The sequence below is a fragment of the Pongo abelii genome, chromosome 12 (genome assembly GCF_028885655.2).
Source record: "Pongo abelii isolate AG06213 chromosome 12, NHGRI_mPonAbe1-v2.0_pri, whole genome shotgun sequence".
NCBI lineage: Eukaryota > Metazoa > Chordata > Mammalia > Primates > Hominidae > Pongo > Pongo abelii.
The window spans coordinates 105,305,156-105,319,350 of NC_071997.2; the positions used below are offsets into that span (position 1 = coordinate 105,305,156).

At 43.1% G+C, this 14,195-nt stretch overlaps 1 protein-coding gene and 1 non-coding gene across 5 annotated transcripts in view; both read left to right on the forward strand.

Annotated features, from left to right (window-relative positions):
• Nucleotides 1-14,195, forward strand: part of IFT172 (intraflagellar transport 172) — a 44,625-nt gene that overhangs the window by 8,923 nt on the left and 21,507 nt on the right. For all 4 annotated transcript variants that reach the window (XM_054547700.1, XM_054547701.1, XM_024242626.2 and 1 more), the window contains exons 8-16: nucleotides 171-385; nucleotides 1,275-1,398; nucleotides 1,820-1,915; nucleotides 3,273-3,434; nucleotides 3,818-3,871; nucleotides 4,110-4,213; nucleotides 4,700-4,785; nucleotides 9,045-9,157; nucleotides 10,316-10,483. In XM_054547700.1, coding sequence (XP_054403675.1) covers nucleotides 171-385; nucleotides 1,275-1,398; nucleotides 1,820-1,915; nucleotides 3,273-3,434; nucleotides 3,818-3,871; nucleotides 4,110-4,213; nucleotides 4,700-4,785; nucleotides 9,045-9,157; nucleotides 10,316-10,483 — 1,122 coding nt within the window. The remainder of the gene's footprint in view (nucleotides 1-170; nucleotides 386-1,274; nucleotides 1,399-1,819; nucleotides 1,916-3,272; nucleotides 3,435-3,817; nucleotides 3,872-4,109; nucleotides 4,214-4,699; nucleotides 4,786-9,044; nucleotides 9,158-10,315; nucleotides 10,484-14,195) is intronic.
• LOC112132130 (U6 spliceosomal RNA) lies at nucleotides 5,824-5,925 on the forward strand. The gene has a single exon (XR_002913945.1). It is a non-coding gene; the product is annotated as a U6 spliceosomal RNA (small nuclear RNA).

Genomic DNA, 14,195 nt, shown 5'->3' on the forward strand with positions numbered 1-14,195 from the left:
GTGTGACAATTTGTGAAGAGTTCAGGATTAGGATGTGTTGGGATAGGGAAATGTTGGAAGAGATTTCCGCAGGGTATGATGGTCAGAGTGAATGTACAAGGTGTTGAGAGTGAGGAATTTCTCGGGTGGAGTCTTCGAAGAGTGCTTGAAACCCTCTACTTCTGTCTTAGGGGAAGTTGGTTAACCACCCGTGTCCACCCTATGCCTTGGCATGGGCAACCAATAGCATCGTGGCTGCAGGCTGTGATCGGAAAATTGTAGCCTATGGAAAAGAAGGCCACGTGCTACAAACTTTTGATTATAGCCGTGACCCTCAGGAGCGGGAGTTCACCACAGCTGTAGCAAGTCCTGGGGGCCAGTCTGTTGTGCTAGGAAGTTATGACAGGTGAGTCCCCTTTCCAGTTTTATCTACTGCCTACTTTCCCTGCGAACACTCTCTGCTTTAGCCAAATTATTCTGAGCCAGAATGGGAGACTGGAGCAGAATCAAATGTATGTATGTAATTCATGCACTTTCCTCTTCCTGCTCCCGCTATCCATTGGTGTGCTGGCAGTTCCAAAATGTCCTGGGCTGTTGTTTTGTCTCTGTGCCTCTCCCTGCACTTCTACAGCAGAATTCATCTCTATTTTCTGTTTCCATTGCCCACTTTGAGACCACTTAGGGTTTCTCACATTATATTACAGTTTGTTGTTTGCAAACTACTGTTGTTTAGCCAGATAGATGGCTAAATCAGAGTCCTTGAGAAGGGGGCTTATTATTCATCTTTTCAGTGCCTAGATTAGCATCTATATGCTATATATATCTAAGATATGCTCAGATGTTTGGCGAATGAATGAATGAATGATGGAACAGCAGATAAACAGCCATGTTCCAGGTCTCATCATTTCTCTGGCATGTGTTTAACCCCCACTTTGTCAGTCCTGTCTTTCTATCCCCTTCAATCTTATGTCTCCTCGTATTCTTTCTTCACTGATTCCTACCATTTATCTCCTTGTTCCATATTTTTTTGCTCCTAGTAGCTTATTTTTCTCACCTGCCCTGGTCTTTTTGTTTTCTCTGCTCCCCTCACTCATTCTATTTTAGTTTTGCCTTGATTTTCCCAGCTTATTTCCTGTGCACCTTTATATCCTCTTCTGCTAGACTGCCTAGCTTGTCTGTTCTTTTTACTTCCTTTCTTTTCTGATATAGCAAGACTAATTTCCTTTGGTTATCAGCCCATTTGCACTCTTTAGCTCAGCCTCGATCTCTTCTAAAAGCCACATACTTTATTTCAGGCTTCGGGTGTTCAACTGGATCCCTCAAAGAAGCATCTGGGAAGAGGCAAAGCCCAAGGAGATTACCAATTTATACACCATCACTGCCTTGGCCTGGAAGCGGGATGGCTCACGGCTGTGTGTGGTGTGTTACTAGTAATCCCTTTCTGGATTGGTGACTTTCACCAAACTAGAAAAAAATCCTGCCTTATCCTAAAGCACTGTTCCCTGACACTACAGAATCTCCTCTTTCCTTTTGACCCTGACCTAAAATTCTGGCATTAAAGGCAGGAAAGAGAAATTCATACTTTATTGGAGGTCACAAAAGGGACAAAAAATTGTGTGTAGGCAGGGCTAGTTTCTCCCTTTTATCCCAGTAATATGTTGTGCCCTTGAGTCCAATGATTGTAGCCTCTTTCCTCTTGGTAATTCCAAAAACTGCCAGCTCTTTCACTGCCAACTCTTCTCTAGACTCTAGAGCTTAGGTTTTGAGGATGTCTCTAGATACTCTCCCCATGCCAGTGTACTATGTGTGTGATCTTTTATGCTGTCACTTTCCCTTCTAGGGCACACTATGTGGTGGGGTGGAACAGTTTGACTGCTGCCTCCGAAGGAGTATTTACAAGAACAAGTTTGAGTTGACGTATGTGGGACCTAGCCAGGTAAGCAGGATGGTAGCCTACTGCACTGAGACCTTGTGTGGCTTATTCATCCTTGTAACATTTCCCTGCCTTCTGGCCACAGCCATAGTTCAAATTTAATCTTCATCCCTCTGGAAGAGCTGTTCTGGGCAACAGAATATGTCAGGGCAACACCGTGGTAACTTTCCTGCTGTAGTTCTTGCAGCTTATTATAAGAAAAGTTTTGGCTGGACGCAGTGGCTCATGCCTGTAATCCCAGCACTTTGGGAGGCCGAGGTGGGCGGATCACAAGGTCAGGAGATCGAGACCATCCTGGCTAATATGGTGAAACCCCGTCTCTACTAAAAATACAAAAAAATTAGCCGGGCGTGGTGGCGGGTGCCTGTAGTCCCAGCTACTTGGGAAGCTGAGGCAGGAAAATGGCATGAACCCAGGAGGCGGAGCTTGCAGTGAGCCGAGATCGCACCACTGCACTCCATCCTGGGTGACAGAACAAGACTCTGTCTCAAAAAAAAAAAAAAGAAAAGTTTTAAGCACCAGGCATAAGGTGTGCAGAGATTGCCACTAAAGCCTTCCTGGCTTAAAACTTTACTGGCTACACACTGGCAATTGGGCAATTGGATAAATAGGATTATAAATGTGAACTCTGTTGTTTTAAGGCCTCTGAGCTCACTGTGTGTGATGTTGCAAGCTAAAAATGTCTCAGTTCTTGGGCGCACTTTTCTCTTTTTTCTACCTCTGTCCTTCCATTTATTATACATTGGTTTCTTCATTCTTTTGTTCTTTCCAGAAACATCTATTCATTCTCCACTATGTGTCAGCAGTGTTAGGCATTGGGAATACACAGATAATTATCTGTAAGACATTGTCCCTTGATCAAGGAGATCATTATCACAGAGGACACAGACATATCAAAAAATAATATTAGCCAGATGCAGTGGCACATGCCTGTAGTCTCAGCTACTCAGGAGGCCGAGACAGGAGGATTGCTTGAACCCAGGAGTTCAAGGCCAGTCTAAGCAACATACTGAGACCCTGTCAAGTCAGTCAATCAACTGATCAATACATACACTGTGATTAATGATATATAGGGTTTGTACAAAGACTATGAGAACACAGAGTGGTTGGTTTTACCCAGTGGAACTTTCAGAATTATATAAATTATGAGCGTCAAAAGAGATAATATAGGAAAGCATTTCATAAATAGTAAATCCCCATATAAATATAAGATATCATTACTATCAACAATATCCTAGACCCAGGGAAGAAACAAGGTATTAGCTTTGTTTAGTGCTGTGGAGGTGGGCAAAGGGCATGGTTGTTCACCCTTCTTTTGGGCTGGGGAAGCCTAAGGGGCTCAGACTTGTCCTTTACCAAGGTGATTGTGAAGAACCTGTCATCAGGAACCCGAGTGGTGCTCAAGTCACACTATGGCTATGAGGTGGAAGAGGTGAAAATCCTAGGAAAGGAACGTTACTTGGTGGCCCACACATCAGAAACACTGCTGCTGGGGGACCTGAACACTAATCGGCTTAGTGAGGTAGGAACCAAAATTGAGGGTAGGGTGGGGAATGGGGCATCTTGGCTTAATACTTGTGAGGACCCAAAATCCCTAGGGGTAAGCTCTCCATGAGAAGTTCTAACATTCTGGTGTAGGGGACCTGGTTTCAGGGAAGGAGACCCAGGAGGTTTATAATCCCAGAGTATGAATCACCATATTTGGACTGTTTTTATGCCATCTCTCAGAAACATCTCATTGTTTTCTCTCGGGGACCAGAGCAAATTCTGATACAGCACCTCTTTTGTGTAGTGCCAAAGCCTACGTAAATATATCTTTCCACTTCCCAACCTGTCATTCTTCATTCTTTCGGCATTATCTTCGGTATTTATCCACATTTCTTCTTAAGTCTTCTCCCATTACAGATAGCCTGGCAAGGATCTGGTGGCAATGAGAAGTATTTCTTTGAAAATGAGAATGTGAGTAGAGCTTGATTCACCATCACCATCTTGATAAGCCTCCTTCTAGCTTCTGTGTCATAAAGATGGCAAGTTGCAAGGGATAGGGAAACAGCAGATAAAGAAACAGGGAGGATGAAATTGGCAGGGTAAGAGAACAAGGACAAAAGTGGTAGTTACCTTGAACTGACAGTACACCTCCCACTACTGTTTTTCTTCATGTAGCCTTTCCACCGTATAACACCTCCATTTTTCCCAGGTATGCATGATCTTCAATGCTGGAGAGCTAACCCTGGTGGAATATGGGAATAATGACACCCTGGGTTCTGTACGCACTGAATTCATGAATCCCCACCTCATCAGGTAACCTCACAAGATTCTCTAAATCCCTGAAACCCAAAATAATTCCTTTTGGACTCCTAAATTCTGTGTCCTCCAGTTAATCCAAAAGCTTCAGCCAGGCGTGGTGGCTCATGCCTATAAGCCCAGCAGTTTGGGAGGCGGAGGCAAGCAGATTACTTGAGTCCAGGAGTTCAAGACCAACCTGGGCAACATGGTGAAACCCCCTGTCTACTAAAAATACAAAAAATTATCCAGGCATGGTAGCATACCCCTGTATTCCCAGTAACTCAGGAAGCTGAGGTGGGAGAATCACCCGGAGCCTGGGAAGTCAAAGCTGTAGTGAGCCGTGATCACACCACTGCACTTCAGCTTTGGCAACCAGAGTGAAACCCTGTCTCAAAATAAATAAATAAATAAAAGCTTCATCCCATATGGTACTTCAGAGCCTTTAATAAACATCCCAACTACCTTAGCCCATTTTGCCTTACCTCACCCTTCATGTTTCAGTGTTCGTATTAATGAGAGGTGTCAGCGAGGAACAGAAGATAATAAGAAATTGGCTTATCTTATTGATATTAAGACTATTGCTATAGGTGAGTAAGACTCTCTCATAATTTTAATAACAAAATAGGTGTTTATATCGCACTTCTATACCACAGGATTGCATTCAGTGGGGAATGCAGGAATCTGAGACGCACCAGGTAAATAGTAACCCCACATGTACAGTGGATATATATGAAATGTTTAAGTCAATATGTGTGCATCTCTACCTGGATATCTAGACATAAAAACAAAAGTTCAGGCCAGGCACAGTTACTCATGCTTGAAATCCCAGCACTTTGGAAGGGCAAGGCAGGATCATTTGAGCCCAGTAGTCCAAGGCTGCAGTGAGCTATGTTTGTGCCACTGCACTCCAGCCTAGATGATGGAGTAAGACCCCATCTCTTAAAAACAAAAACAAAACCCAGAGGTCCATATAATTATTCATGTTCTCTAGACATATATCTTAGGGTTGGCAAATTGTGAGTAGAGAAGGCCCATTAAATTTATGAATTTTCCTGTTTAGACTTCATAGAATCATAGACTGTTAGAACTGGAAGAGGTCTTATTTTTTGTATAGTTTATCATTAGTAACTAATAATGACAGAAACTTTATTTGCATTTCACAAATATTAACATATAAGATTTATAAATCTTATATGTTCATATTTTTATCATGAAATGTTTCAAGCATAAAAAGTAGTATAGAGAATAGCATTACCTATACAATGTAGCTGTTAAAAATGGGGCTCTGGGCCAGGCACAGTGGCTCACACCTGTAATCCCACCACTTTGGGAGGCTGAGGCGGGCGGATTGCTTGAGCTCAGGAGTTTGAGGCCAGCCTAGGCAACATGGTGAGACCCTGTCTCTGTGAAAAAAGAAATTAATTAAATTAAAAAAAAAAAGAATGGGACTCTAGAGTCAAACCATCTCAATTCTCTACCTGTGTGATCTCAGGAAGTTACTTCATCTTTCTATATCTCAGTTTCCTCATCTACAAAATAGGGATAAAAATAGTACTTTATATGAAATATACTTATCCCTGATACATAATGATAAATGTTAGCTATAAATAATAATGATATTTTTCTTGCTTTGGCAGTACATATATTAAAATTGGAATGATAAAGAGAAGATTAGCATGGCCCCGTGCAAGGATGACACACAAGTTTATGAAGCTTTCCACTTTAAACCAATTTTTTAAAAGAAGATATTATCACTTGTTTATCCATACCCAGTTCTGTCAAATCCGGACATTTTGTTATATTTACGTTGAATCATTTTATATCCTCCCTCTTATTGATGGGCATTTAAGTTGCTGATTTTTCACTATTACAGTGATTCAGTTAGTTCCATTCCTAGAATGGAACTGCTAAATCATAGAGGAGCTGTGTCTTCAACTTCACTAAGTATTTCCAAATTGTTCTCTAAAAAAGTTATACCAATTTCTATTCCCACCAGCAGTTAGAGTTTCTATTGTCTGACATCTTCTGTAATACTTGAAATTGCCTGACTTCATAATTTGGCTTAAACGTGATATATATAAAATTAGATCTCATATTAATTTCATATATAATAATTATTGACCATTTATATTTCTTCTTCTGTGAATTGCTAGTTCCTATCTCTTACCCATTTTTAAAATCAGATCGTCTCTTCCTCATTGATTTGAAGGAGTTCTTTGCATCTGCTTGTATAGACTTTGGTGGTTATTTGCATTGCAGATATTTTTGCCTCAGCCTGTGGCTTGTCTTTTCTCTCCTTTTGGGAGTCTTTTACTGTTCAGACATTTCACTTTAAAATAGTCCATTTTTTTTCACTTAAAAAAAAACAGTTTGAGGCCAGGCACCGTGGCTTACGCCTGTAATCCCAGCACTTTGGTAGGCCAAGGCAGGCGGATCACCTGAGGTCAGGAGTTCAAGACCAGCCTGGCCAACATGGTGAAACCCCGTCTCTACCAAAAATACAAAAATTAGCCGGGCATGGTGGAGGGCACCTGTAATCCCAGCTACTCGGGAGGCTGAGGCAGGAGAATCACTTGAACCGGGGAGGTGGAGGTTGCAGTGAGCTGAGATTGCGCCACTGCACTTTAACCTGGGTGATAAGAGTGAAACTCCATCTCCAAAAAAAAAAAGAAAAAGAAAATAGTTTATAATGCTTTAAGTCTTATTTAAGAAATTCTTTCCTATTCCCTCCTATATTTTAACATTTTTAAATTTTGCTTTTCACCTGGAATTTGTTTTTATGTATAATGTGGGTAGGGATCTAATTTTATTTTTTTTCCATATGTTTAACCATTCGTTGAAAGTCCATTCTTCACCCACTAATTTGTAATGCAATCTCTGTCACAAATCAAGTTTCCATATACATGAGTCCATTCTTAAAATAGGTGTACATTTCATGAATATTATATTTCATATTAGGTTTCTGCACTCAGAAACGTAGGTATCTATAATGGAAACAATAATGTAGACTAAGAGGCCTAAGATTCAAGCAGCAAAAATGAGTTGTGAGAACTTGGACAAGCAATTTCACTCTGTAGGTCTCATTTTCAATGTATGTGAAATGACAGAGTTCAAGGCCGGGTACGGTGGCTCATGCCTGTAATCCCAATACTTTGAGAGGCCGAGGCGGGCGGATCACTTGAGGTCAGGAGTCCAAGACCAGCCTGACCAACGTGGTGAAACCCCATCTCTACTAAAAATACAAAAATTAGCCGGGCATGGTGGCAGGTGCCTATAATCCCAGCTACTCGGGAGGCTGAGGCAGGAGAATCACCTGAATCTGGGAGGCGGAGGTTACAGCGAGCCGAGATCGTGCCACTGCACTCCAGCCTGGGTGAGAAGAGTGAAACTCTGTCTCGGGGGAAAAAAAAAAAAAAAAGTTCTTCTCTTAACTTTTTTGGGCTATCAACCCTTTGGAGTATCTAAAATCATAGACCTTCTCAGAGAAAAATATATACTGTACACACATAATTTTGTGTATAATTTCAGGGTTCTCAGGAGTTAGGGCCCTTGCCACTCTAGAACTCTGATTCTACTTATAATTGGGGCATTAAAATATGGCTTTATCGGCCGGGCGCAGTGGCTCATACCTGTAATCCCAGCACTTTGGGAGGCTGAGACAGGTGGATCACGAGGTCAGGAGATTGAGACCATCCTGGCTAACACGGTGAAACCCCGTCTCTACTAAAAGTACAAAAAATTAGCCGGGCGTGGTGGCTGGCGCCTGTAGTCCCAGCTACTCGGGAGGCTGAGGCGGGAGGAAAAAAAAAATAACGGCTTTATCATTTTCCTTTTCTTTTTTTTGAGACAGTCTTGCTCTGTCCTCTAGGCTGGAGTGAAGTGGTGCGATCCCAGCTCACTGCAAGCTTTGCCTCCTGGGTTCACGCCATTCTCCCGCCTCAGCCTCCCGAGTAGCTGGGACTACAGGTGCCAGCCACCACGCCTGGCTAATTTTTTTTGTATTTTTAGTAGAGACAGGGTTTCACCATGTTAGCCAGACTGGTCTCCAGCTCCTGACCTCAGGTGATCTGCCGACCTCGGCCTCCCAAAGTGCTGAGATTACAAGCGTGAGCCACCATGCCCTGCCGATTTTACTTTTTAATTAAAGGAAGATTGTTTTTTAAATTGGTCTTCACAATTATGGACACCAGTGGACATTTGGTCTTTAGCTTAAGCATATATAACAAAGTGAGGCCCATTGTTCATTAATAATGGATATCACTAAAACTTATAAATAGGTTTTGATCAAGAGACCCCCTGAAACCATCCCAGCCAACCCTAATTGGTCTGCTCTAAATGTGATAGTTTCTGATAATGTCTAGAAGATTCAAACCAAACTAAAATAGTCATCCTCTGCAGTGACCAGCCTAACTTTAGTCAGAGGTTTGTCTGTTGCCTTCCCCACCATCCGCCCTTGCAGTGCTTTTACACAGTAGGCATTCAAATATACGGGTAACTTCTTAGAGCATATGACCATCAAGGTCATTGATTCATCAGCCTTGTCTCACTGCTATATTGTATCAGGCTTATCTTTAATGTGCTCAGTGCTGCCTTCGAGGGGATTCTATGAGTAGGAGAAGCCACTTGCTCAATAGTTCTAGTCTGCTCTGAGGTAACTCCATAAGCCACAGAGTGATGACATTTCTGTGGGTCTGGACCTTTTGAGTTAACAACATAGTTAAACAAAACCTCTACAATTCTAAAAGAGACCTAGCTTCCTAGGCATCCTAGCAAAATTATGTGTGTTGGCCATACTATGTACATGCGTGGAATCTCTCTTCTTAACCCTGTCTCCTTTATTCTATAGTGGATCTGATTGGTGGCTACAACATAGGCACCGTCAGCCATGAGAGCCGTGTGGATTGGCTGGAACTTAATGAGACTGGACACAAGCTCCTCTTCAGGGACCGGAAACTTCGTGTGAGAAGAGCTACTAAGGCCTTAGGCATTGGCTGGCCCACAGAGGGTGTGAGACAAGCTGCCACCAGGGACTGAGGGAGGCAGGATGGAGCACATTGTCTTTGCTGTGTCATCAGCATGGCAGAAGGCACAGAAGAATCAACATTCTCTGTAGCTGATACCAAAACTAATACTAAAACCTATCCTTTATTACCTCTTTTTTTTTTTTTTTGGAGACAGTGTCTCACTCTGTCACCCAGGCTGGAGTGCAGTGGTACAATCTGGGCTCACTGCAACTTCTGCCTCCCGGGTTCAAGCGATTCTCCTGCCTCAGCCTCCCCAGTAGCTGGGACTACAGGCACGTGCCACCACACCTAGATAATTTTTGTATTTTTAGTAGAGACGGGTTTTCACCATGTTGGCCAGGCTGGTCTCAAACTCCTGACCTCCTGACCTCAGGTGATCTGCCCGCCTCTGCCTCCCAAAGTGCTTGGATTACAGGCGTTGAGCCACGCACCTGGCAATCCTGTATTACCTCAGAGGTGATTGTATTATGGCAACAAAGTCAAGAAGGGAGTTTGGAAGTTGGTGTCTCTTACTATTCACAGTCTGTGCCCTCAGGAAACTTCCTTAACCCTGCATTCCTCCTCCTCATGCCTAGCTGACCTTTACCTAGACCTGCCGTCCAGTGCTTTTCAGCCACACTTATCTGATAGTATGAACTGGCTGGAAGACAGCCTCTTCGTCCCTCATTGATTCTCATCCCAATATGGTAGCACCAGAGTCTTCAACGGAACTCAGATCAAAGAGACAACCTGATGACTTTTCATTTCAGTGAAAGCCACATCACAAATTTCTGGATAATTTAATTTTTCTAGTGGCCTGCCATTTGTAATCCAAGCTGGTAACTCTGGCCCAGAGTTATTTCAAGAAGGAAAGTCTGACCTTCACCTAACTTAAAATTCCTGGGATGTAGATCTTTGTTGTATGGGTCATCTCTTACTTGACCAGAGTTAGGATATACCAGCTCAGCAGAAAGCAGGTCAGTAAGCTTCGAAATGCAGCATGAACCTGAGTGGTGGGTTAGCTCACCACATCTCACCATTAGGAAAATGGTCAAAAGCAGGAGATAACCCCACATCCCCTTCTAATTGTGTTATCTGCCTTTTCTTTCTTCAGTTGCATCTGTATGATATTGAAAGCTGCTCTAAGACAATGATCCTCAACTTCTGCTCCTACGTGCAGTGGGTCCCAGGTAGTGATGTGCTGGTAGCTCAGAACCGAAACAGTCTGTGTGTGTGGTACAACATTGAGGCACCTGAGAGAGTCACCATGTTCACTCTTAGGGTATGTTGGACACTAGGGGCCCTCAGATGTGGTATTGAGTTGATTAATTAGAGCCATGAGGAGACTCTGAAGGCTACTTGGTTTTCTGTGTCCACCACCCTTAATCTCTGTGATAGAATTGGCAAATAAAGCTTAGACTTATGGACCAGCCCCCAGAACCATCCTTTTTCAGCTTCCTGACATTATATTAGACCCTTGGAGTATGGGTTCATTACAGTGGCCCCGGGAAGTCACCAGGTCATAATATGGAGATCCCTGTAGGCTGGAAGATCCCTGATAGGAGAGGCAGTTCTAATGTCATCTCCTTCTGTGCTGATTCTCCGTTGTAGGCCATTCAAAGTGCCTTTTTTTCTCCAACTACAGATCAGATCTTCTCTCCTGTCCTACCACAACATCATACACACTCAGTAGTCTTCCAAAATCTGGGAGGAGCCAGAGAAAACGAGAGAGGCAGGCTCCTGTGCTAGGCTAGGATGACTGGTGTGTGTATGGGTAGAGCGCTTGATGCTTTCTTTTTGTCCTTTTCCATACCTTTTTAAAGTCTCCTTTCTACCTCATTTTAAACTGATTAGGGTCTAAAATTTATTTGTTTAGTTCTTTCTTTCTTTTTCTTTCTCTTTCTCTTTCTCTCCTTCTCTCTTTTACTCTTTCTTCCTCTCTTTTTTTTTTTTTTCTCTCTCTCTCTCTCTTCTTTCTGAGACAGGGTCTCACACTATCTCCCAGGCTGGAGTGCAGTGATACAGTCATAGCTCATTGCAGCCTCAACCTCCTGGGCTCAGCCAATCCTCCTGCCTCAGCCTCCTATACAGCTAGGACTACAGGTGCATGCCACCATGTCCAGCTAATTTTGTGTTTAATTTCTTTAAACACCTTTTTTTCTTCCCCACATTTTGGGTTTGAAAGTTATATGTCCTATTTCTGTAGAGGTTACCTTGAAAGTTTAACATGTAGTTAAATGAACAGAATCTAAAGTTAATCAGCATCTAACCACTCCCCTGCAAACAATACAAGACTAACTTTCATCTCCTACCCTTTGTCATTGTTGTCCAGTATTTTAGTTCTAATCTTATTTTGTCTCCAAAGTTAGGCATGATTATTTTATTTTATTTGAGACAGAGTCTCTCTGTCACCCAGGCTGGAGTGCAGTGGCATCATCTCGGCTCACTGCAACCTCCGTCTCCTGGATTCAAGAGAGTCTGCTGCCTCAGCATCCCAAGTAGCTGGGATTACAGGTACCCACCACCTGTATTTTTGTATTTTTAGTAGAGATGAGGTTTTGCCATGTTGGCCAGGCTGGTCTCGAACTCCTGACCTTAGGTGATCCACCCGCCTTGGCCTCCCAAAGTGCTGGGATTACAGGCATGAGCCACCACGCCCTGCCTGATTATTTTATAAGACAGGATTCATTTAGATTTACCATCAAGGTACCAGTTCCTTTGTTTACCTTTTCTTGCAATGCCAATCTTCCCTCTGGAATGACTTTTCTTCTTCCTGAAGAATATTATTTAGAAGTTTTTTGTTTCTGTTTTTTGTTTTTTGAGACAGGGTCTCATTCTGTTGCCCAGGCTGGAGTGCAGTGGCACGATCTTGGCTCATTGCAACCTCCACTTCCCAGGTTCAAGTGATTCTCCCACCTCAGCCTCCTGAGAAGCTGGGATTACAGGCATGTGCCACCACGCCTGGCTAATTTTTGTATTTTTAGTAGAGACGGGTTTCACCATGTTGGCCAGGCTAGTCTCGAACTCCTGACCTCAAGTGATCCACCTCCGTCAGGCTCCCAAAGTGCTGGGATTACAGACATGAGCCACCGCGCCCAGCCTTTTTTAGAAATTTTTTAGTGAAAGATGATTAAATTTTCAGTTTTTCATTATCTGAACACGTTTTTATTTAGCCTTTGTTCTGAAAAGATGCTTGGACTCAGTACCCAGTTCTAGACTGACAGTTAATTTTTCTTAATTTGTAAATGTTGTCTCATTGATTGACTTCCATTGTTGTTCGGAAAAATTTATCAGCAGCCATTTCTGTACAGGTGATCTGTCTTTTCTCTTTGGTTTCTCTTTTTTTTTCCTTTTTGTTTTTTGAGATGGAGTCTCGCTCTGTCACCCAGGCTGGAGTGCAGTGGCGCGATCTCAGCTCACTGCAACCTCCGCCTCCTGGGTTCATGCCATTCTCCTGCCTCAGCCTCCCAAGTAGCTAGGACTGCAGGCGCCTGCCAACATGCCCGGCTAATTTTTTGTATTTTTAATAGAGATGGGGTTTCACCGTGTTAGCCAGGATGGTCTCGATCTCCTGACCTCGTGATCTGCCTGCCTCAGCATCCCAAAGTGCTGGGATTACAGGCGTTAGCCACCGTGCCTGGCCTCTCTTTGGTTTCTTTTAAAGTCTTCTTTTTTAGGACCGGGCACAGTGGCTCACGCATATAATTCCAGCACTTTGGGAGGCTGAGACAGGCGGATCACTTGAGGCCAGGAGTTCAAGACCAGCCTGGCCAACATGGCGAAACCCCATCTCTACTAAAAAGAACAAAAATTAGCCAGGCATGGTGGTGTGCTCCTGTAATCCTACCTACTCGAGAGGCTGAGGCATGAGAATCGCTTGAACCTGGGAGGCAAAGTTTGCAATGAGCCGAGGTTGTACCACTGCACTGCAGCCTGAACGACAGAGTGAGACTCTGTCTCAGAAACAACAACAACAAAAAAAATCTTCTCTTTTTCTTAGGTGTTTTGAAGTTTCACTACAATGTGTCTAGATATAGTTTTGTTTTTTTTTTTTTTTTGAGACAGAGTCTCGCTCTGTCATCCAGGCTGGAGTGCAGTGGCACAATCTTGGTTTACTGCAACCTCTATCTCCCGGGTTTAAGCGATTCTTCTGCCTCAGCCTCCTAAGTAGCTGGGACTACAGGCGCGTGCCATCACACCCAGCTAATTTTTTGTATTTTTAGTAGAGATGGAGTTTCACCGTGTTGGCCAGGGTGGTCTCAATCTCCTGACCTTGTGATCCGCCCGCCTCAGCCTCCCATAGTGCTGGGATTACAGGCATGAGCCACTGCACCCAGCCATAAATTTTTAAAATTTATCCTGCTTAGTATAGATTGTGTTTCCTGTGTTTATGAATACACATATTTTCATCACTCTTGGAAGTTTCTTAGTTATTATCTCTTTGAACATTCTTCTCCTCAGCCATTCTCTAGTCTCTTCAGAACTCTGGTTAAACAAATGTTAGATTTCTTGTTTTACATTTTTAATTTCTCTTTCATAGTTTCTTTCTTCCTGCTCCATGCTTCATTCCGGATAATTTCCTTTTTTTTTTTTTTTTTGGAGACAGGGTCTCATTCTGTTGCCCCATGCTGGAGTGCAGTGGCGTGATCTTGGCTCACTGCAGCCTCGACCTCCTGGGCTCAAGCTATACTCCTATCTCAGCCTCCCGAGTAGCTGGGACTACAGGCGTATGCCACTACAGGCATATGCCACCATGCCTGCCTTTTTTTTTTTTCTCAATTTTCTGTAAAGACAAGTTCTCACTATGTTTCCCAGGCTGGTCTCAAACTCCTGGGCTCAAGCAATCCTCCCGCCTGAGCCTCCCAAAGTGCTGGGATTACAGGCATGAGCCACTGCATCTGGCCTCTGGATAATTTCTTTAGATCTGTTTTGATTCATTAATCTTTTCATCATTGTCTAATCGGCTATTTAAACTATACATTGAGTTTTTTACT